Raw genomic sequence first — 25745 nt, forward strand, 5'->3', positions numbered from 1 at the left:
CTCTGTTTTGGAACTGGGTCACTAAATTCTTTTCTAATCTCATAATGATACTTTCCCTGCTTGTGTTACACTCCCATCTATAATATTTTCACTCAGTAAAATATTTAGTAAAGTACCAGTACTTGACTTTAACTGCCTTTTCTCTGCCTTACTTTACTTTACAGAACCTGCATTAACATTATTTCTTCATAAATCATGAGCAATATTGGCCATCTGATCAAAAACTTTTTTCCCAAAATTTAAAAATTAAAGTTTTCCTATAGTGCGTCAACATTAGTCCATTTAGGAAAAGAAGTTTTTTTCTCATACAAGAATGATTAGTTATGCATTCTGTGTCAAAATGTACATGTTAAATCACCACTTTTTCCACAAAATGTTTTTGCACTTTAGGAACAAAAATGGAGGACAAATCTTGAAAAACTAGAAAATGTGGGCCCAAGCTTGCTCATTTTATAGCATCTCAGAGCAATTGTTGTAATAAATAATTAAACTCTATAAACTGAATATCTGGCAAGTGATGTAAACATTTTCTTACCTAATCGTTTGTTAAATGTTCTTGTCTGGAAGAAGAAACCATCAGGACGACCATCAAAAGCATCTGTAGAGAGAACAGTAGAAGCTGCTTCCTTTCCGCAGATAACTGCAATGAGATTATTTCCAAGTCTAAGACCAATGATTGGTCCATAAGAAAGTGCCAAATCATCCCATACAAGGTGAAGATAACCTAGGCGGTGTCTTAATTTCTGAAGCTGCAAATAATTTCCAACGAGTGGCAACCATTTTGGCCCTATAAAGTGTACAAAATGGACTCCATAAATGTGAGAATACTAGAACAAAAGTCACAGAAAGTTATGGACTAGATTCAGAACATATAAAATTCTATACTTCTTGACTGCAAGATCAAGAATAGTTAACAGCAATCATTTCATATACAAGTGTAGCACAAAAATTGGCCATTGGCCTGTGCATCCAGAGTTAAATATCTGTGCATTACTGTCATGAATGAAATACAACAAGTCAGTTTTTCTATTTACACTGAAAACACATGGAATAAGAAATATTACTTCAAAATTTCTATAGTTTATTTCAGTTAATGCTCACAAAATTATTTGGTTGCTATAACAGTTTCAACTGTACAGTCATGATCAGCAGCCATACACAAATAAGAAACATTATACAAAACATATTGACTAATATTACATTTACAAACAAAAAATTATCTAACTACACTGTATAATTTAAATGTGATACCATAAATGTTGCTCATTCTGTGGCTGCATCGAAACATGCTGGGAGTCAACATTTCATTGAGGCTCCTAAAACAGGACTGGATGGAGCTACCGAGTGTAAATCCTTGAATAACTGGCTGTAAAGCTATTACAATTAATTCTTCAGTTATGTTCACAAGAGAAAGTGTTCTTTATTTTTAGAAGCATTACTCTACATCCTCTAATGTGACTGGCTCCCATGTAAAATGCCTGATAGTTCAAATGGAGGCTCTAGTCATTTTTTATGCTGTAAAATGAACATGATTGGCATTCTGAACATTTTGAGGAAGTAATGCATTGTCCTTCTGTTCCAAAACTTTACCTTCCATTCTCCTCAAAGTACTCTCATTTTGGTCCTATGAACTACTATGTCTCCTCAAACTAGTTACACCCACATCAACATCCGAACTGTGCAAACCCCTGAGAAGTGTAGCAGAGGGTACTTCATGCTGTATCAATTATTATGTTTTCCTCCCATTCCATGCATGTGTGGAGTGCAGGAGGAATGACTGCTTTTAAGCCACTGTGTGCATATTGAAACACTCTAATGTAGTTTTTTAGTCATCCCTGTGGAAGTTATACATAGTGGATTGTAGGATAGTTCTAAGCTCCTCATTTAATACTGGTTCTTTAAATTTCATAGGTAAGGTTTAGTCAGACACTTGATGTCTGTTGTTAAGAGTTGAGAGTTGGCCAGTTCAACTGAATCAGCATTTCCATGATGCTCTCCCATGGGAGAGAAAAACCTGTCACGATTTGTACTTCCCTTCTTTGTATACATACAATATCCCCTGTTGGCCTTATTTGATTATACACTTGGGTAATGGTCTACGTTGGATCACCTTAGTGTCATGTAGACAGTCTATTCATAGACCGCATTTTGTCAGTAACCTACCACTGAAACTAAGTCACCTTCCTGCTTTACCTATAGTTGAGCCTATGTACAAATTAATTTGCAATGTGAATGTAAAATGTCTCATTCCACATCATTATGATCTATCAAGCAAAGTTATCCTTGGAACATATAACTAACTAACAAACAATGTGATCAAATTGCTTCATAGGGTGCACAGTCTCAAAGAGAGTACAGCTTGTATTGCTGACAGCTGATTAAACTGATCAGCTTGCCACTTATGTAGTAGTGTCTGGAGTGGTATCAGAAACTCCTCATAGAAGTTGTGTGAAGAAACCCTGTATTTCTGAAATGAAACTGGTAAGAACCACTTTTCAGCTTTCTTAATGTAATTCTGTTACTGTGTTGCAAAAGTTATTCACAGAATACATGAGCAATAGCCTTCAGTTCTTGACTGCATTTTGAGAGGTTCGCTTTCTGTCTACTATAATGCATTCACATATTTTGCAAATTTGCCATGTGCTGCCATCTCCTGACTTTGGTTAGAATCATTGTTACTGTATGAAAGAATATGCATGTTACATCCCCAAAGAGTGAGTGCTTACTCTTTAGGGTGCAACTGCAAATTTATACCATTTTGCATGTGTTGTGGAGTCTGAAGGATAGGTTTCATTTCAGACTGACTTCAAATTAAGTACAAAAATGGGACAGGAAGTTCATCTTTACTGAAGAGCTGCTCAATGAGGCCAGAAAATGAATAAAAAATGGAGTAAGCAAATGAAAGATTGCTGCTGCTCTTGGTACATAGGAATTTACTTTAAGCAAAAGACTGGTAGCAATGAGTAGGGAACATAGTTTATTTATTCCCTTATTAAGCATCCAATATACAAATGCATAGGCTACGTTCAAAATATTCTGATTGCAGATAGTGTTTTCTTTTAGGGCACTGTACCCACCACTGGGATGTTTAAAAAAAATTCTCATATGAATTAGAAAAACAATTGGCAACCTATGTCAGGGATCTTTATGCTATGTTCTTTGGTCTCAGCAGGCTGCAGCTCATGCAATTAGCATTTGAGCACACAGAGGCTAACAAGTTGGATCCCCACTTCAGTAACGATGCAAATGCAGCTGGATAGCACTGGATTCAAGCTTTCTACAAAAGCCACCGTCTTACACTTCGGACTCCATAGAAATGCAATATAAGGAGGAGTACTGGTTTCAGTAAACCTCAAACTGAGAGATTTCTAAAAAATTTGAAGCAGGAAACAGAATAGGAAAAGTTTCTTGCTCATCACATCTGTAATATGGATTTGACAGAAATACTTTCTGCTCTAACAAGATCCAAAACATCATAACTCCAAAAGGAAAACGTTTGGTTGTGTAGGTTGTGTCAGCAAAAAGAGGGCAAACCATCACAGTTGCCTGTGCAATGAACCCTATCAGTTTCTTCATACCACCAGCCATAATCTTTCCATGAAAGAGGATGGAGCCTACGCTCTTCAAAGATGCACTCAAAGGAACTCTCCACATAATCTCAGACAGTGGTTTCATAAACTCTGGTTTCTTCATTGACTACCTAAAGCACTTCAATGGCTATGCCAACCCAACTAAAGATGGTCCATTCTTCTTGATACTTAAGAATCGCAAGTCGCATTGCAGTCTTCAAGCTCTTCTCTATTGTCAAGATTATCATAACTTTGTTATCCACGCCACCACACACCAGTCCTAAATTTCATCTCCTAGATAATTGTTTCTTTGGACTACTGAAAACTGCTTATGCAGCTGAAGCTGATAAATGGGAGCATGACAAGCCAGGGACTGCAATTATGTTAAGTGAGATCTGCCCGGTATTTCTTAATGCCTATGAATGAGTTATCACTCTTCAGAAGACAAAGCATTCCTTCCACGCAACAAGTAAACACCCATTTAACCCCAATGTGCTTTCAGATAAGGTACTCCTTCCATCAAACGTAAGTGACTGACCCCAGGAAGATCTACTCCAGAATTCTCGATGAACAGAACAACTTCCACCTAAAATGGTATATTTGAACAGAACCTCCAACAGTGACCCAGAACATGCATATAGATTTCTTAGCCTCAAAGCTGTTGAAGAATGTATTTGGCATAAACACGATTAGCAAATATTGTAAGTATATGTGTGTATTAAAAACTGATTATCACACACTATTCTCATCAAATTTAAACTGTTGTTGTTGTTGTCTTCAGTCCTGAGACTGGTTTGATGCAGCTCTCCATGCTACTATATCCTGTGCAAGCTGCTTCATCTCCCAGTACCTACTGCAACCTACATCCTTCTGAATCTGCTTAGTGTACTCATCTCTCGGTCTCCCTCTACGATTTTTACCCTCCACGCTGCCCTCCAATGCTAAATTTGTGATCCCTTGATGCCTCAAAACATGTCCTACCAACCGATCCCTTCTTCTAGTCAAGTTGTGCCACAAACGTCTCTTCTCCCCAATCCTATTCAATACCCCCTCATTAGTTACGTGATCTATCCACCTTATCTTCAGTATTCTTCTGTAGCACCACATTTCGAAAGCTTCTATTCTCTTCTTGTCCAAACTAGTTATCGTCCATGTTTCACTTCCATACATGGCTACACTCCAAACAAATACTTTCAGAAACTACTTCCTGATACATAAATCTATATTCGATGTTAACAAATTTCTCTTCTTCAGAAACGCTTTCCTTGCCATTGCCAGTCTACATTTTATATCCTCTCTACTTCGACCATCATCAGTTATTTTACTTCCTAAATAGCAAAACTCCTTTACTACTTTAAGTGTCTCATTTCCTAATCTAATTCCCTCAGCATCACCCGATTTAATCTGACTACATTCCATTATCCTCGTTTTGCTTTTGTTAATGTTCATCTTATATCCTCCTTTCAAGACACTGTCCATTCCGTTCAACTGCTCTTCCAAGTCCTTTGCCGTCTCTGACAGAATTACAATGTCATCGGCGAACCTCAAAGTTTTTACTTCGTCTCCATGAATTTTAATACCTACTCCAAATTTTTCTTTTGTTTCCTTTACTGCTTGCTCAATATACAGATTGAATAACATCGGGGAGAGGCTACAACCCTGTCTCACTCCTTTCCCAACCACTGCTTCCCTTTCATGCCCCTCGACTCTTATTACTGCCATCTGGTTTCTGTACAAATTATAAATAGCCTTTTGCTCCCTGTATTTTACCCCTGCCACCTTTAGAATTTGAAAAAGAGTATTCCAGTCAACATTGTCAAAAGCTTTCTCTAAGTCTACAACTGCTAGAAACATAGGTTTGCCTTTTCTTAATATTTCTTCTAAGATAAGTCGTAAGGTCAGTATAGCCTCACGTGTTCCAACATTTCGACGGAATCCAAACTGATCCTCCCCGAGGTCCGCATCTACCAGTTTTTCCATTCGTCTGTAAAGAATTCGCGTTAGTATTTTGCAGCCGTGGCTTATTAAACTGATAGTTCGGTAATTTTCACATCTGTCAGCACCTGCTTTCTTTGGAATTGGAATTATTATATTCTTCTTGAAGTCTGAGGGTATTTCGCCTGTCTCATACATCTTGCTCACCAGCTGGTAGAGTTTTGTCATGACTGGCTCTCCCAAGGCCGTCAGTAGTTCTGATGGAATGTTGTCTACTCCGGGGGCCTTGTTTCGACTCAGGTCTTTCAGTGCTCTGTCAAACTCTTCACGCAGTATCGTATCTCCCATTTCGTCTTCATCTACATCCTCTTCTATTTCCATAATATTGTCCTCAAGTACATCGCCCTTGTATAAACCTTCTATATACTCCTTCCACCTTTCTGCCTTCCCTTCTTTGCTTAGAACTGGGCTGCCATCTGAGCTCTTGATATTCATACACGTGGTTCTCTTATCTCCAAAGGTCTCTTTAATTTTCCTGTAGGCAGTATCTATCTTACCCCTAGTGAGATAAGCTTCTACATCCTTACATTTGTCCTCTAGCCATCCCTGTTTAGCCATTTTGCACTTCCTGTCGATCTCATTTTTGAGACGTTTGTATTCCTTTTTGCCTGCTTCATTTACTGCATTTTTATATTTTCTCCTTTCATCAATTAAATTCAATATTTCTTCTGTTACCCAAGGATTTCTAGCAGCCCTCGTCTTTGTACCTACTTTATCCTCTGCTGCCTTCACTACTACATCCCTCAGAGCTACCCATTCTTCTTCTACTGTATTTCTTTCCCCTATTCCTGTCAATTGTTCCCTTATGCTCTCTCTGAAACTCTGTACAACCTCTGGTTCTTTCAGTTTATCCAGGTCCCATCTCCTTAATTTCCCACATTTTTGCAGTTTCTTCAGTTTTAATCTACAGGTCATAACCAATAGATTGTGGTCAGAGTCCACATCTGCCCCTGGAAATGTCTTACAACTTAAAACCTGGTTCCTAAATCACTGTCTTACCATTATATAATCTATCTGATACCTTTTAGTATCTCCAGGGTTCTTCCACGTATACAACCTTCTTTCATGATTCTTAAACCAAGTGTTAGCTATGATTAAGTTGTGCTCTGTGCAAAATTCTACTAGGCGGCTTCCTCTTTCATTTCTTAGCCCCAATTCATATTCACCTACTATGTTTCCTTCTCTCCCTTTTCCTACACTCGAATTCCAGTCACCCATTACTATTAAATTTTCGTCTCCCTTCACTATCTGAATAATTTCTTTTATTTCATCATACATTTCTTCAATTTCTTCATCATCTGCAGAGCTAGTTGGCATATAAACTTGTACTACTGTAGTAGGTGTGGGCTTCGTATCTATCTTGGCCACAATAATGCGTGCACTATGCTGTTTGTAGTAGCTTACCCGCATTCCTATTTTCCTATTCATTATTAAACCTACTCCTGCATTACCCCTATTTGATTTTGTGTTTATAACCCTGTAGTCACCTGACCAGAAGTCTTGTTCCTCCTGCCACTGAACTTCACTAATTCCCACTATATCTAACTTTAACCTATCCATTTCCCTTTTTAAATTTTCTAACCTACCTGCCCGATTAAGGGATCTGACATTCCACGCTCCGATCCGTAGAACGCTGTAGAAACGCTGTAGAAATTTGGGTTGCAACAACTCAAGCCACCCTAAGCACATTATAAACACTACAGGAAAAAGTTATCAGAATTATTTGTGGTGCCAAAATAGGGAAACATGTCAGAACCTGTTCTCACAATTAGGTATGCATACCATTACAGGCGTATAAATATTGAAAGTTATGTTGCTTGTGAAAACAGTAAATCCAAATTCCAGTTGTGAGCTGCACCAGTATGATACAAGACAAAAATTTAGATACTATGTAAATAGCCACAGAACAGCTTTATGTAAAAAAAAGTGCACTTTATGCTGGGATGACGCTAGCCAATGCCCTACTGAAAAGTTTCACAGCCTTTCCTGCTAACAAAGACAGCTAAAAAGAATTCTAACTAAAAACACTTTTTATTCCCTATATGAGTACTTTATCTTGTGTGTCAAGCACATAGTTTTAAATAACTCACAACTGATACAATGTTTTGATAACAACAAAATGTAAAATTTATTAACACAAACTAATTTTTAGTTTGAAACTTATTGACATATTCAGAAGAATAATCGGTATGTCCTGAAACCGTATTATTTCTGAGGATTTTATTTGATTATCTGAGGTTGAATAAATACTATTATCATTATTTCTTTCTTTTCTCAGATGTTATGTCTGGTTAAAAATGAAAGTGACACGGACCTTGATCAAGTGTGACTTCCTTTTAACTGTACGGTATGTTACATTGCATTTAGGAACTTCCGGGTAATCGAACATGTATCAATAATTACAGATTTCTGTAGTTGTATAAATATATGTTTGGATGTAGCTGTATTGCGTTGATGTACTGGTGGATATTGTGTGGTATGACTCCTGCAGTTGATAGTATAATTGGTATAATGTCAACTTTATCCTGATGCCACATGTCTTTGACTTCCTCAGCCAGTTGGATATATTTTTCAATTTTTTCTCCTGTTTTCTTCTGTATATTTGTTGCATTGGGTATTAATATTTAGATTAGTTGTGTTAATTTCTTCTTTTTATTGGTGAGTATGATGTCAGGTTTGTTATGTGGTGTTGTTTTATCTGTTACAATGTTTCTGTTCCAGTATAATTTGTATTCATCATTCTCCAGTACATTTTTTGGTGCATACTTGTATGTGGGAACGTGTTGTTTTATTACTTTATGTTGTATGATAAGTTGTTGATGTATTATTTTTGCTACATTGTCATGTCTTCTGGTGTATTCTGTATTTGCAGTATTGTACATCCACTTGTGATGTGATCTACTGTTTCTATTTGTTGTTTGCAAAGTCTGCATTTATCTGTTGTGGTATTGGGATCTTTTAATAATATGCTTGCTGTAATATCTGGTGTTTATTGTTTGATCCTGTATTGCAATCATGAATCCTTCCATCTCACTGTATATATTGCCTTTTCTTAGCCATGTGTTGGATGCGTCTTGATCGATGTGTGGCTGTGTTAGATGATACAGGTGCTTGCCATGTAGTGTTATCTTTTTCCAATTTACTTTCTTCGTATCTGTTGATGTTATGTGATCTAAAGGGTTGTAGAAGTGGTTATGAAATAGCAGTGGTGTAGCCGATGTATTTATATGAGTGATTGTTTTGTGTATTTTGCTAGTTTCTGCTCGTTCTATAAAGAATTTTCTTAAATTTTCTACCTGTCCATAATGTAGGTTTTTTATGTCAATAAATTCCCTTCCTCCTTCCTTTCTGCTTAATGTGAATCTTTCTGTTGCTGAATGTATGTGATGTATTCTATATTTGTGGCATTGTGATTGTGTAAGTGTATTGAGTGCTTCTAGTTCCGTGTTACTCCATTTCACTACTTCAAATGAATAGATCAATATTGGTATAGCATATGTATTTATAGCTTTTGTCTTGTTTCTTGCTGTCAATTCTGTTTTCAGTATTTTTGTTGGTCTTTGTCTATATTTTTCTTTTAGTTCTTCTTTAATATTTGTATTACCTATTCCTATTTTTTGCCTGTGTCCTAGATATTTATAGGCATCTATTTTTTCCATTGCTTCTATGCAGTCACTGTGGTTATCCAATAAGTAATCTTCTTGTTTAGTGTGTTTTCCCTTGAATATGCTATTTTTCTTACATTTGTCTGTTTCGAAAGCCATATTTATATCATTGCTGAATACTTCTGTTATCTTTAGTAATTGGTTGAGTTGTTGATTTGTTGCTGCCAGTAGTTTTAGATCATCCATGTATAGCAAATGTGTGATTTTGTGTTGGTATGTTCCAGCAGTATTATATCCATAATTTGTATTATTTAGCATGTTGGATAGTGGGTTCAGAGCAAGGCAGAAGCAGAAAGGACTTAATGAGTCTCCTTGGCATATTCCACGCTTAATCTGTATTGGCTGTGATGTGATATTATTTGAATATGTTTGGATATTAAGTTTAAATTGCTATGTTTAGGAACTGTATCAATTTAAGATCTACTTTGTATATTTCCAATATCTGTAGTAACCATGAGCAGGTTACACTAGCAAAAGCTTTTTGGAAATCAATGTATGCATAGTGTAGCGACCTTTGTTTGGTTTTAGCTTGATATGTCACCTCTGCTTCTATCAGTTGCTCTTTACACCCTCGTGCTCCTTTGCAGCAGCCTTTTTGTTCTTCATTTATAATTTTGTTCTGTGTTGTATGTGTCATTAATTTCTGTGTAATGACTGAAGTTAATATTTTGTATATTGTTGGTAGGCATGTTATGGGGCAATATTTTGCGGGGTTTGCTGTCTTAATCTTTAGGTTTCAGATAAGTTATTCCTTGTGTAAGTGTATCGGGGACTGTATATGGGTCTGTAATGTAACTGTTAAATAATTTACTTAGCTGTGAATGTGTTGAGGTGAACTTCTTTAGCCAGAAATTTGCTATTTTATCTTTTCCAGGGGCTTTCCAATTGTGCATAGAATTAATTGCTCGAGTGACTTCATGTTGCAAAATTATCACTTCAGGCATTTGTGGTATCATATTGTATGTGTCTGTTTCTGCTTGTATCCACCATGCATATCTGTTATGTTGCACTGGGTTTGACCTATGTTGCTCCAGAAGTGTTCCATGTCTGTTATGTTTGGTGAATTGTCTATTTTAATATGTGTGTTATCTATTGTCTGATAAAATTTCTTTTGGTTTGTGTTGAATGTTTGGTTTTGTTTCCTCCTATGTTCACTTTTTTTGTATCTTCTAAGTTGTTTGGCCAATGCTTGTAATTTCTGCTTCTTTTCATCTAATTGCTTTATCGCTTCTTGTTGTGAGATTTTACCTAATATTTTTAGTTTTTTTTCTGATATTTCATTTCTTATAAATTGTGTTAGCTGTCCGATGTCTTTTCTCAGTTTTTCTATTCTGATGTGTAGCCTGTGTTGCCATGCTGGTTTTGTGGGTTTCTTCTGTGTGTTGGTTGGTTCTGGTCTCTGCCTAGTGTCTATATTTAGTGTAGTGAGTGCTCCTATATAAACCAGTAGTTGTAACTCTTCCATAGTTGTATTTTCATTTATTTTGTTGTGTATGATTGTGTTGATAGTTGTTATAGTTGTTTCAACTTGTGGGTTATTTGGGGGTCTATGCAAGAATGGTCTAATGGCTGTATTTGTGTCTTTGTATTCTATATATGTCAGCTGAAATTTTTCTTCTACATCTAACATGTGTGTCACTTCGTGTTCTATTTGTCCTTTTTCTGGTAACTGTCTTAAGATTTTGTTTTCCTCTGATTGTTTAATTGATGCATGTTGTTCTTTGTTTGTTTGTTCTGGGATGTTTGAGTCCATTACCGTATTTTCTTCTTCTTCTGATTGCACATTATTTTGTTCCAGTATTTGTTGTACTTGTTGTTTGATGTTTTCTGATTCTGACTGGGGTATCCTGCTATTTTTGATTATTTCATGGATCTGATCAGCTAGTCGTTCTTCTGTTAAAAATTTTAATTCTGGGTATCTGGTAATAAATGTTGTGTATACTTGTGATCTGTATCCAGTTGTGTTGGTTCCTAAGTTTGTTGCTTGGTAATAACAGAACACGAGGTGTCAGTTAATTTCATCTGATCATCTCATCCTCTGTCTTTGTTTTCCTTCTAGAGTGGTTGCAGGAAGCATATCCTGCAAAACACCTCTATTTGGATTTAAATCATTTTCCGTGCGGCTAGCAGTGTTGTTACCATTGTGGACGGGCATAGGGTTGAAGCGTCATCCCCGACCATGACAGTGCTTCTTCGAGGCTTCATTATTTCTGTCCTGAACCAACTAATCACACTAAAAGGGGGGTTAGCCCTATTAGTGGTTTGTCCTTTTCGTTGCCTTTTACGACTGGCAGAACATACCGGAGGCCTATTCTTTTCCCGGGCCTCCACGGGATTTATTATTATTATTATTATTATTATCATTAATATTATGTTCAGTGTTCTATCCACTATTTTCTGCCACAAGTTGAAATCAAGAGACAGCACGTCCTACAACAGACTGGAGTATCTTGCAGGTCATTTTCTGAATGTGCTGCACACTCAGAGCCTTCAGTTCAGCTCTTGTTATTTTTTCGCATAGTATTTCCCCCTTCTCTGATTTAATCAGAGTACTGAACACAGCATCTTTCAGTTAACCACCCAGGCAGAAGTGATATGGACTAAGAATAGGTGATGTGGATGGTCGGGCATAGGGAAATGGTGGCTGATAATTTAAGTATTTCCAAAATGTCTCAACAGCTGCTTCGCTGGCTGTAAAATGAGCAGAAAAGCCCCACCTTGCATGAAACTGATCCTGCCCATACGTCTATGCTGTTGAAGGGCTGGAATGACATTGGTGCACAGAAGACTCTTGTATCATTTCCCCCATCTTTGGGGGAAAATATGGCCCTAGGATAAATGATGCCATCGCACTATCACCCTTGCAAAATGAGGTGATACCAGTTGAAATCCAAGAGGATTTTCCATTGACCATGTTTAGCAATTCTATGTGCTGAATTGTCCTTGGAATTAGAAATGGGATTTATCTGTCCACAGAATGTTTCATGGCCATTCATTGTTCACTTCCACATGAGTAAGAAATTCTGTATAAAATGTTTTTGTTACTGGCAGGTCAGCATGAATCAATTCCTGAACATTGGTCATTTTGTATGGGTAGTAATTTAATATGTTTCATAGAATTCTATGCACTGTACTCACAGGCATATTCAATGTTCAGGCAATTCCGCATACACTGCATGTTTGCACACCACCACTCAACCCCTCCTGCAATGCTGTGACCACATCTTCTACTGACAACAGATCGATTGTTTTCCTTCCTCTGTCACACTGCACTTCAAAACAACCCGTCTTTTCAAAATTTGTAATCATTTTCTCCAGTCCCATGGCAGACATTGGACCAGTGTCTGTTTTCATACTCTTGAATGTCCAGAACTTCTGCAGAGCTACTGGCACACAGTCACCATTCTTGTAAAAGACCTTTAGCAGCAGTGTGTGATCCTGCATTGAGACAGTCACGCCAAGCATCTCAGAAGCAAACTGACAAACAGCTATGTAACCCATGTCTTTTATTTTGCTTAGAGTACCATCTAGTAGTAAAATTTTTGTTATTTTTTCCGAAAGTGTTTCCCCCTTCTCTGATAATATTTTACTTAAATTTGATGTCATTCTGAGGAGATGTTCATTTTTTACAGCATTTCAAAACTGGATCTTTCACTGTAATCACACCATACATTATAGTTAAAAGAGAGAAACTCAGCCACAAATTCTGTGTATAATCTGATATAGATAAAACCAGGTCCTGGGTTCTTGATCAATTTTGACAATTTTATCTACTCCCCAATGCCACTTATACTACTATTTGTCTTGCACTCATATCTGCAGTGTCATGAGGATCCAATTAAGGCCATATTCCTGGATCCTCCTTTGAAAATAAAAACTTGCAATTCACATGTCATTCATTTGTACCTGGACGCTAACTTTGGTGCCACTGATAGCCTTGTCATATGATCAAGCTTTCAATAATATTCTGGTACAGTAGTTGTTGAAGCCTTCATCCATCATCCCATTGAGAGCTGCATATTTCATTCAGGATCTCTGTATCTATAGCCCTCTTCTTTTTGTTACACTGGTTTCTTTTGCAGTTCCTTTATAGAAACTATGTATTGTGGACAGTCACCTTCATCACAAACTGTTTGGGGATTGAGGGTAGAAAACTTTTCCTACAGCTGAAGTTTTAAAAGTAAGGACTAGATTTATTTTCTACTAAATTAGCTGTTTTTTCTAAACTTTAGCCACAGTTCCTCTACATGACCTTGCCCAGAGCTAAAAATTCAAGGGTCTTCCCTGAGACATAGTGTGACTACCTCGCTATCGAGTTTGCTGAACTTTCAATTTGAAATTGTTTCAGTTGCCCTTTGTACTACTGACATCCTCAAAAATGTCAGGTTTATTTGATGCCATTAGATCTAATAAATTACATCACAAACGAGCTTCCAAACCATATGTTCTAAGTAGTTTTCAGAGAAGACGTTTCATGATATTTTGCATGACATCTTGTCACCCCTATCACTTATCCTAACAAATTGTACACCACTTTTATTTCCTATTAACTTTTCTTTTTGTTACACACTTAAAGTCACTCCAGAAAGTTCTCTATTATCAGTTTTGAGATTTTCGAGTTTCTGTATTTAGTATTATGTGAACTCCACTGCTCTTTAGTACTGCTTCAAAACCCATCACTTTGTTGCAAATGCCACGGCATTTGTCATTATGATTTTAATTGTCTTATCTCTGAGGGACTTTTTTTTTTTTGAAGTCTTATACTGATACTCTGAGGTCTCCAATTATCCGGATTGGATGGAGAGTTACCTAAGCTAAAAAAAAACCTTGTGTGCATTCCACAGACAAGCAATCAACTGGGAAGAAGCCTCTGATGTGTAGTATGTTCTGACCCATTTAGGGTACCCTAAAGTTCTCAACCATATGTCACACTCTAATCTTGTCACAGAACCCTCAAATTTTTGGTTCAAGCCTTCTACTCAGCTTAGTGTTGGAGGGCCAAAATCAGTTCTAGGGATGACACTACTGATTGTTAGCTGCATTTAAAACTCCATGAGCTAGGCTGATCTTCTTCACCTTCTTAGCTATTCACTGAAATGAACCTAGTATGACCTCAAAACCTAGGTGACAGGCTTTGTTTATTACAATACAGACTACAATTTGCAACTGGTTACACGTTGTTCCCCCAGTAGCTTTCAGAACAGCCTCTTCAGCATAATGAATGTGGTCCAAGACATATATGAGTGTAGGAGGTGATCCTTCCACTATTTTGCTGCTATTTCCCTAAGGGGTATCATTATCCATCATACATCACTGACAGATTTGCAGTTTCGGTAGGAGACTGCATCTCAGTCTTTTTGGTTAGGGCCCTGAGTAATCACCTATCCCTTCCACTCCTGTACATGGTTCCAAGACATATCATTGACAAGTGGACAAACGATAATAGATCCTGTGCTACCTGTACAGGAGACAGTATCCATAGAACAAGGTAGTACTTGAAATATCTTTGGTATATCTGTTATGTCACTCTCTTTAGGTGACCCAACACACACATTTACAGCAGCACATTTACAGCAGCACTTTGCAGCACTCAGAACAACTTCCATCTGAAACTGCTACTGACTCATCTTGTGCTTAAGAATACCATTCATCAATCATCTTGGATGTTTCTGGTGTGATTGAGATTAGACTACTGATAAATGTATATGTATCATCAGCATGAATTGCAGATTTTAGTTGTGTTTTATGTTTTCTGATAGGCGAGTTGTGTCAATGAAGAACAGGAGTAGACCTAGTACTGTCAAGAACAGGAATAGTCCCACAATTGAATCCTGTGAGATACCTTGTTGCATAACAAAACAATTCATGGCCATACAGCCAGATTTTAGTATCCAACTCAGTTTTCAAATGTTCCTTTGCGAAGGAAAACCCAGGAGAACTGCCACAGTTTAATTCCCGTACCACTGAAGGAATGAATGAATGGCGTCAATGGTGTTGAGAAACAGTGGAAACTGTTAAAATTGAAAAAAGCTCCAGGTCCTTATGGAATCCCAGTCAGATTCTATTCTGAATTTGCTGCTGAGTTAGCCCCTCTTCCAACTGCAATCTGTCATAGATTAATTGAATAAAAAATGGTACCCAGTTCTTGGAAAAAAGCACAGGTCACACCCATCTACAAGAAGGGTAGTAGAAGTGATCCACAAAACTACCATCCAATATCCTTGGCATCAACTAGTTGTAGAATCTTAGAACATATTCTGAGCTCAAACATAATGAGGCACCTTGAACACAATGACCTCCTCAGTGCCAGCCAGCATGAATTCCAGAAACATCGATCATGTGAAACCCAACTTGCACTTTTCCCACATGACATACTGAAAGCAATAGATGAAGGCAATCAGATAGATGCAGTATTTCTTGATTTGCAAGAAACATTTGATTCCGTACCATATCCTTGCTTATTGTCAAAGGTTTAATCATATGGGGTGTCAAGTGAAATTTTGGTAGAAAAGGCATAGCATGTTATCTTGGATAGAGAGCCACCATCAGATGTAGAAGTAACTTTGGGTGTATTCCAGGGAAGAGTGTTGGGACCCTTGTTGTTCATGTTGAATATTAATGACCTTGGAGACAATATTAATAGTAACATCAGGCTTTCTGCAGATGATACAGTTGTCTATAATGAAGTAGTATTTGAAAGAAGCACATAAACATTCAGTCAGTTCTAGATAAGGTTTCAAAGTGGTGAAAAATTGGTAACTTGCTTTAAACGTTCAGAAATGTAAAATTGTCCACTTCATAAAAGGAAAAAAATATAGTAATCTATTAGTATAATATCAATGAGTCACTGTTGAAATCATCCAACTCAAACAAATACTTGGAAAGATATGAAATGGAATGATCACATAGTCTCAGCCATGGGTAAAGCAGATAGTAGACTTCAGTTTATTGGTAAAATACTGGAGAAGTGCAGTCAGTCTATAAAGAAGGCTGCTTACAAATCACTCATGTGACTGATTCTAGAATATTGTTCAAGTGTGTAGGACATGTACCTAATAGGAATAACAGGGGATATTGAAAATATACAGAGAAGGGCAGCACAAATGGTCACAGGTTTATTTAATCCATTGGAGAATGCCACAGAGATACTGAAGGAACAGAACTCGAGGACTCTTGAAAATAGACAAAAACTATCCCAAGAAAGCCTATTAACAAAGCTTGAAGAACTGACTTTAAATGGTAGGAATATACTACACTACCCTATGTTTTGCTCACATGAGAGTAAGATAGAATAAGAACGTAGAATAATTACTGCATGCACACAGGCATTCAAACAATTATTCTTCCCACACTCTGTATGTGAATGGAGCAGGAAGAAATAAAAGATGTACCCTCTGCCATGCACCTCATGGTAATTTGCAAAGTGTGGATGTAGATTTAGATTTAGAACATTATTTCAGCAAAAGAGCATGTTGCCATCGTCTGCTGCACCAATGGACTGACTGCCTTGGTGCTAGCATGCAGCATGTCTCTTTCCCTATGATCGCTCTGACTCTGCTCTGTCCTCAGTTTCCACTCTGGGACACATGCTCAAGACATGTCCACTGGTACTCTATCTGCCCCCAAAGTCAGTGAAGTTGTAACTGCAGGATACTTCCTTCTTCTTCTAAATAAAATAAAGTGCAGGTTCCCATGGCTTACTAAAGTTGCAGCCACAGTCACAATCAATCAGCCAGTCCCCTACTTGAGTCTCTGTGGATTCTTTAATGACTAAGTCTCAGCATTTTGACATATTTTCCAGAACCTTAGTGTGGCCATATCCATTCGATTCTGTAGACAGTGCTCTGCATTGGCAAACTTCTTAGGCAGTAGTACTTGGGTCAATTGCTGATTTTCATGGAAGTGATCTTTAACAGTTCCCACCATCTGGCGAAGTATGGCATGTCACATTACCAGTTGATTTGTTAGACACTGCCAAGCGATGTACATGTAAATGTAAAAGTTGTATGGCATTATTGGCAGGGAAATCCCATAGGATGGATTCACCTAACAGAAAAGATGTTCTTCCTGCATGCATATGGCCACTTTTCTTCTGTATAAGTGAAAGGGTCTTGGATGTGTATTTGTGGAGTGTAGGTTAGTGTAATGGGAACATATGTAGTATAACTTTAAGTTTGTTTTGTATGATGATGTTGAGAGAACAGAAAGTATGAAACTCAGTCCTACCACATAACATACTTCTCTCAAATAACACCAAGGAGGGATCCAGGCTTAATGTCCCCGTCTGACAGATGGATCAGCACCAACAGTGTCACATTCCCTTATTTCAAGAGACTCTGTGGAGAGGTTTGAAATTTAATCCAGGATGTTGGCACAAAGGCTGATGATCAGGATCCTAATGCTACCACCTTTCCTCCTCTTTCTGGCCAAAAATTGGCAGTGAACGTTTCATCCACCACCAGGATTCTAACTGACATACCTCTGAGTCGAGCGCCACCTCATAGGGACTTGTTAGTCACCTCAGTTACGAAGGTGAGAGCGCAAGTTTTAGCCTGTAGGCAGAAAACTGTCTTTACATGGCATTTCCTGTCAGTGCATCCTATGTTCCCAGATAAGGCACCACTGGAGGAAGTAAATGCAATAGCTACATACTTCTCAGTTCCTGTTTTGTTTTTGCTGGTTGTATTGTCAGTGTAGGTTGTAGATCTCACTGGAGCTGCCACTCCGTGTACCCTTTCTTATGAGAAACTGTCTCCAGATTTTCTAGTTTTTGGATGATACTGTTTCTGAAAGGGTATGTAGCCCTATGTACCAATGCTTTGTGTGCCAAATCAGTATGTGTCTTCTTGCAGTATACAGTGTGGCTCATTGCACCATATGCTCTTCTTTTTAACAGGTCATTCAGAGAGAAGAGCATTCTAACCATTTCAACTTCCAGGGTAAAGTTGATGTTTGTATGTATGGAACTGAGATATGTAAGGAATTCATTCTCTCTGCTCACAGTAAACGCTGCCAAAAAGAAATATGTCAACATAAAGAGAGGTTGTCAAGACTTGTTTCTGGCCAATAAATCTGACAAACTGTCTGCCACAGAGCAGTAACTATCGGGAGTATATGCGCTGGATTATTATCACACTGGCGTTCTGGCATAGATATCAAAATTCTAGTACTGAGTGATTAAAGAAGCCATCAAGATTCAAGTAAGGGACCAATCAGACAAACATTACTTCAGTTACAACCTTAATGAGGTGTGGAAACCAGCACTTTGTTTTTTGTAAGAAGAAGGACACATTCTCACATTGCAACAAACTGATTTTGAGGACAGGCAGAGCACCAATAGATATGTCTCGAGCACACAAGACAGCATACAGGAACAAGTCATAGGAATAGTCATACTACATTAAGGCGGTGTCCCCTGAGGAGGACTGAACTTCATTAATTCCCACAATATCTAACTTCAACCTATCCATTTCTCTTTTTAAATTTTTTTAACCTATGTGCCCAATTAAGGGATCTGACATTACACACTGTGATCCGTAGAACACCAGTTTTGTTACTCCTGATGACAATATCATCCTGAATAGCCCCCACCTGGAGATCTGAATGGGGGACTATTTTAACTCCAGAATATTTTACCTGAGAGGATGTCAGTACCAGTTTTAATAATGTAAAATTTTATTTTTCAAATGTCACTTTCTGATCTACGAACTCAATATCCTTGTTGAGCTAACACAGAATAATTTTTGTTATTTAGCAATGCTAGGACTTCATTTATTAGATGATATATGTCTATCTCTACAGAGAATTCTTTTTTCAAGAAGAACTGAGCTGTTGTTCAATAAGTTCTGAAAAGTGGAACACTATTCTGGTGTAGAATGGATTCGATAAATTGGAGGCAATAATGAGGATCTGATATAGTTTCTGCCAAAAATACTAGTTCAATACCTTTTTCTTTAATATTGCTTTCTGTCTGACTTCAGTTTAATTATTGTCTTTGGATAAAAATGTCGTTTCTGTTCATCTCAATTTCAGTCAGTTACCTTCTGTACTATACTATAGGTTTCTCTCAGTGTATGTCTCAAGTTTCATTGAGCTATGTTACTTCGTAATAAAACATCATGTGAAAATTACTTTTGTCCTTCAGGTCTGGATAACAATTTGTATATGGTGGGAGGAAAGCAGCTACTTTGAAAGGCAGCACTGCTTCCCCTCTTACACTACTCAGCTGCTGTTTTTGTTATTCTTCATTTATTAAATTTATTGATTTTGAGAACACTTGTTTTGCACCCACTGCTTTGTTCACACAGATTGCAGAGATATTTTTTTCTGTAATCAAATGTTGTTATGTCCATTGCTCCTGCATTAATCTACACACTGTGCAAACAGTGCATATAATGTATGCAAACTAAGCTCAGACAAGGTATTAAAATTTAACAAAAGAATTAGTGACATTTCCATGGCTGCCAGTCTTTAGATAATTAAAGTGTCCCAATGGATTTAACTCAGTTTCACGTAGCAAGTTAAAAAAAGAAAGAGACAAATCAGAGTAGTAGTTCTACAGTTATTTATGTCAGTCTCACAACTGGCACTGAATTTTCTCATGTCAAACAGATATTCCTGTAGGCCTACCTATTTCAACATAGTATCTATTTTGTTATCATTAATGATAGTTTGTGTAGAAATTATATCAATAATAATTTTGTAAACATATATAAGGCCCACTGAAAAATTAATGTATCAAACTTCTGTTTCTTTTTCTATGCAATTCTGACAAAGTCAGTTAGTCATGGTGATTGTTAATAGCTTAAAACTTGTTGTAGACAGTCTGCAACACTTTATAAATGTTTCACATTAATTAAGGCCATAGAAGCTAGGTTGTTTCTGAATGTACTTCTAACGAAAAAGCAATTCTGGTAGCTGCAGTTGAAGGTTGTCATTAATCCTGCCTTTTGAGTTCTTTTGCTGACATTTTCATTGAAACTTTCGTCCACTAACACATATTTCTATATTTATAACTGAGAAGTGAAATAGCAGTTTTCATAGATTTAGCTTTAAAATACTTTAGTAGTTATTTAATAATGATTTATTTAATAAAAGACTTTCAGCCACTGTTCCACCTCCTTAGGGATTTAATTTCTGAAAATTCTGGAACATGTGTCTTTTTGTTTCTGATCAACAAACCAAATACTAATTTCCAGAGTTAGCTTCAAAACTTCCTTAACAACAACACTTTCCAAAAACCCTTTCATCCCCTTCTTTCATCCTCTTTACAGCACAATCTACCCTGCAACACCCTTACAGGCTTTTCAGACAATTTCTGACCACCCTGTATGAGATCCCGCACAAGAGTGAGAAATCTTATACTGGATAGACACGTTACACCGTGGAAGAATGTTGTGTTGAACACCATTCATATACATCCCTGAGCCATCTTGATAAATCAGCAGAGCATTGCCTGTACATGGGACATTGCATTTTTACAAGATAACTGAATTTTTTCTGCAGCATCATTATTCTAGGTTCATATGGTGGACAATCTTATCAACAGGGATGTGTGATTTCAATTAATTGCAAGCACTGCCTGGAATCCAACACGGCTGCCATTAGATTAGAACAGGAGAAGAAAGGGCCTTCAATTTATGACCTGGTGTATTACACTGCAGAGAGTTAATTTATCTTTCAACCACAGGAGCACCCAACAGCACAGTCATTGCCCATTGTGCATACATGGAATGCTTCTCTTCAGCTCCTTGTAGGGGACGCTGTGAGTGCCACTTCCATTCAATTGTGAGCAGCTTCCTGAACATGTGTAATTCCTGTTCCTGACCTGAATTTCAATGATGCTACTTGTTTATCACCAGCCTTTCTTGCAGCTATAATGATACCAACCACCAACACCTGAAGATGTTGAAAAGTTGTTTCAATGAAATATTGTGGGACTTGCACAGTATTATCTGGCAGCAAACATGAGAAGTGTATTTGCATCAGACCCACTGGGAAAGTCAGAAAAAGCACAGAAGATGTTTGCTGAAAACATTTAGATGGACAGGCTGCTTTCGTGACTTAAGATTTATAATACTTTATACACAAACAAAACATCATAAATAATCATTGTTGAGTTGATTTACAATGTTCGCAATGGAATATTTATAATTTTTTTTGTGCTGTTCTCTATTTTGATTCATATTTGGGAAGAGTGGAACTTAAACTTTTTCCAGGCATCCAGATTTAAGTTTTCCATGTTTCTTCTAAATTAATTAAGTAATGTGAGTGTCATGATGACACCCTGAAAAGGCAATGGCCAGTTCATCCTTCACGCTACTCTAGTACATGCTTCTGCTCCACCTCTGAGTCGTGAGAATATTAAAATCTACTATTCCTTCTTTGTTCTCTGCCACATCAGGTTGAAGAAAAGTCTGGTGTTTTATAGCATATCAGCTTGTGCAGATAAATAAAGCTGGGTTTAATATTCATAAACGTGTTTCCCTCCAAAATGATGATTAAAAACAAACTCAGCATTGGGTGCAGTGTCCTTATTTGTATGAAATGTAACAAATTTACTCATTTTGATTTCAAAAAAGGTTCAAAATGTCTTTTATTTTGTTCTAACCATGCTGCTCTATCTTCATGCACTTAGGATTTACCAAAGTATCTCTATAGCTGGCAGTGATTGACATCTTTACCAGATTTGGTCAACCATCTAATCTCTTACTGCAAGACACAGTTGTCTCTTTAATATGCCTCAATATATCTCCATAAAATATCATTAATGCAAATGAAGCCTCTCTCCCAATCCACTGACTAGGAAAAATTTTATTTGAATTATGAAGAACAAATTACCCAATAGTACTTTGTTCTCTTGTTCTTTTGCAATGGTTTCCAAATGAAAATATTCTTTGTGATTTTGGAGTAAATAAACTTCTTTTGGGAAAATAGAAGAAACTGTGTTTTTTAAAATTTCAAGAACACTAAATTTTTTTCACTGCAACATAAAAAATATTGAAGCACGTCCACTATGCAACAAAAATTTTGACTCTTTCATTATTACTATTCAGTCCGTCAGTTCCATGGAGATTATAATAATGATATTATCAAATTAAGGCAAGATACTAAAGAGGAAGGTCTTATGGCTGAAAGCATAAATGTATAGCAGTCTTTTTGTTGTGCCTGTCTGTGACTCAATGTCTCCTCTATATCATAAGAAGCTATCTGTCCTTTTCACAATGTTGTCATTATTCCATCCTGGATTTTCCATTCTTTCAAAGTTTAAAATGTTTTCAGAGCTCTGTTTGATTAAATTAATTTTGTGCTATTTGTCTATTTAAAACTCTGAATTTAGCCTCATTTTCTTAAGTTTCCTGCAGATTCTAGGCATTCCTTGGTGTTTTAGGATTTGTAGCCAGATGAAGTTGGCAACTTGCCATGATATTTCAGGCTGCAACCTTTCTGCTATCTTCAGGTCAGTGTTTTAGACTGGAGATTGCTAGTACACATAATTAATGTTATGCCAAAAATTGCTGCAGAGATGCATATACATAGTAGCCATTACACGACCCCTTTCAATGGATTTTGGTTCCTCTTTGAATATTGCCCCATCTGTGTTGTGCAGGTGCATGTGTGATATTACATGCGGCCTCTCTGTCAGACTGTGGACTTGCAGAGCTAAAATTCAGATGTCCACTTAATAAAGTTAATTGTTGCTAAGCATGTCATTAGGCATAAAATATTTCCTTTCAAAAGATATTAAAGAAAATCTTGGGTTCCAGGGCTTATTGAGCTGATTAATAAGATATTCTGCCAAATGTATTTATAGAGATTTCTTAAGACTTGAATACCATGAAGATCTTGTAGGGGCCAAGATTTCCACAGCAGAATAATCCATAGAATGACCTGTGGAGATACAATGCTCAGCAGTGGCTGATGTACTGGATTGTGAAAAGTGAGTGTGGTGATCACGTTCAGTACACTTTTCAGGTACCGTGGGTTTGGTCTTATCATTGTAGCCTTTGCCACACTAGCAAGGTATTCTGTAGATTTCAGCCTTCTGTAATATGAGCCGAGAAGAATGCTAGTCTTCATATATGGCCAGACAATTACTTTAAAATAATGTTTTCTTAGGATTCTAAATAATTTTGATAAAATATTGCCAAAATATGGGAGGAATGCCCTAGACTTAAACAGCTCCTTCTCCTCTTGATCTCATGAGTGGTCATGTCTCTTCCTCCTTAAATCTGTGCTAATCGGACATGGAGAATTTCCTACATCTTTGAACACACTTTGTAGATGTTTCAGCTCCTTTGCAAGGCTGTCTCTATCATTCACATGTACCCAGTGCATCAAGGATGCCCTTAGTTGGTAATGCCTGCAAATACAGACTTCTACATGTGAGTTTATGGAAAATGGGATGCCCCAGTGACCCATCCACTTTCTGATAGACCAAGGCATCCATAAATGGCGAACAGCCATCCTTCTCCATTTCCATTGTAAATTGTATATTCTCTTGAGTTGAATTCAGATGCTACAAAAATCATGACACTTCTTATTCACCATGAAAACACACTACAAAAGTATCATCAACATATTGCCAGAAGACATTTGATTTAAGCTCTGCAAAATCAAGTGCCCTCTCCTCAAAGTTTTCAAAAATAAAAGTTGGCTACCAGAAGTGTAAGAGGAGTACCCATGACAAAACTGTCAATTTTCTGAAGACATTCATTGTTGTATATTAAAAAAAATAGATTGAGGAAAAAGCATAATGAAATGGCATTGTTATATCGACTTTGAACATACTGCTGATGACTGACAATGAATCCATGAGTGAAGAGTGAGGTGACATCAAAACTTAGTAAAAAGTCTGATTCATTGTGTCATAGTGATTTCAGTCTTTTGACAGTCACCAGAGTTGTGAATATAGTGCAATCATTTTCCCCTCAGAAGGTCTCAGTAAAGAAGCAAGATGTCTAGCTAAGTCATATGTCACAGTGATGATATGGCTCAAAATAGGATGCAATTGTGGACCTTCTCTGTAAATTTTTGGGAGATCACATAAACTTGATGGAACCAAGGAATTATGGCTTAATCATTTTGGAACTACTTGTAGAAGAGAAGAAGAATTCAACAATTCTGACATTTTTCTTTTACTCTCCCTGCTGGGTCGTTATCAGTTTCCCAGCACATTGATTCACTCAACAAGCTATAAATCTTCGGGTCATATATTTCATACAGCAACATCACAGTGGCAATTCCCTTATCCACTGAAAGGTCCACAGTGTGAGGATCTTATCATTAATTGTGCAGTGTGGCCCTTCCCATGGAGGAAATTTTACTCTTCTGACGCAGAGATCTCTAAAGTGTGAGACACGTTTCACACCATATTTCTCCTGCTATGTCACTGGGAAGAGATCTAACAGCTTCTTCAACAGCACTAAATAAAACCAGTTAAAAATAAGTTTCTAGATATAGGTGTGATGTTCAAGCCTTTCCCAAGCACTGTCAGCAACACATTATTCAAAACCTTATCCGTAAAATAGACCACAGAGCATCAAAAAGCATAGGTGACATTGCTGACAGGTGGGTGAATTTCATTGATTGTCTTGAAGCAGACTCATTATGGACACAGTCTAACTTGGCCCAGATCACACCATTGTCCCATTCCCATAATAGGGATGGGAGATTGGATGCAACCTCCATGTAAAGATAAAACAGCTGTTTTGAAATGCCACTCCATTCATGGTGTGCAAAATGAGTGTTCTCCTTATTATGCAGCAGCCCCCCCCCCAGTCCCCAAGATCATTTTGAACTGTCTAATACTACCTTTCTTATATGAATCTGCATATTTATTGTACGATTCAGTGTTTCCTAGCACCTTTTATGGGTATTTTTATAGGTATCGTTCTTTGTAAATACATATAGAATATTCTGGAATGACGTACAACCTCGTGATTGTTAATAGATTGTTGTCATTAACAAAAATATGTACGTATGCCAAATTAAATATTGGATCATTAAATTGAAGTAATAAATAACTAATGACTCTAACTACCATAATTGCAATTTTCAATTTGCTAACACAAAAACCTCATCATGATTCAAATGAAAACAACAATCATTGTCCAGTGATGTAATTTCATTCATTATTCGTTTTTATGTAATTCATTGTAGTTAATGATGCTTATAAATTATGCAGATATTTACCTCTTGCTAGTTACACCATCCAAATTTACAAAATTCTGGTATTTGAGAAAACATGTGTGTATTTAATTTATGTAATCTGGTGAAGCACGGTGTGTATACTTTGAACAAATGTTAGCAATAAAATCCATACAGTCACTAATTACAAAATTAAAGTTAAATCAAAATAATTTTTGAAATAATATTCACACATAAAAGTGAGTTTATGATAAAAATATTATGTTATTTGACATTATGTTTTATAACCTGTATAAATGTAACAGCAATTAGTTCATATTAAATTGTTCTTAATTGTAAGTTATATTTTGTAATATATTAACAATGG

General features: G+C 37.0%; 1 protein-coding gene across 1 annotated transcript in view; it reads right to left on the reverse strand.

The window, feature by feature from the left end:
- The window catches only part of LOC126267564 (methyl farnesoate epoxidase-like), a 137292-nt gene that overhangs the window by 104542 nt on the left and 7005 nt on the right, over positions 1–25745 (reverse strand). The window contains exon 2 of the mRNA XM_049972870.1: positions 536–787. Coding sequence (XP_049828827.1) covers positions 536–787 — 252 coding nt within the window. The remainder of the gene's footprint in view (positions 1–535; positions 788–25745) is intronic.

Source organism: Schistocerca gregaria, chromosome 1, assembly GCF_023897955.1.
Source record: "Schistocerca gregaria isolate iqSchGreg1 chromosome 1, iqSchGreg1.2, whole genome shotgun sequence".
NCBI classification, from domain to species: Eukaryota; Metazoa; Arthropoda; class Insecta; order Orthoptera; family Acrididae; genus Schistocerca; species Schistocerca gregaria.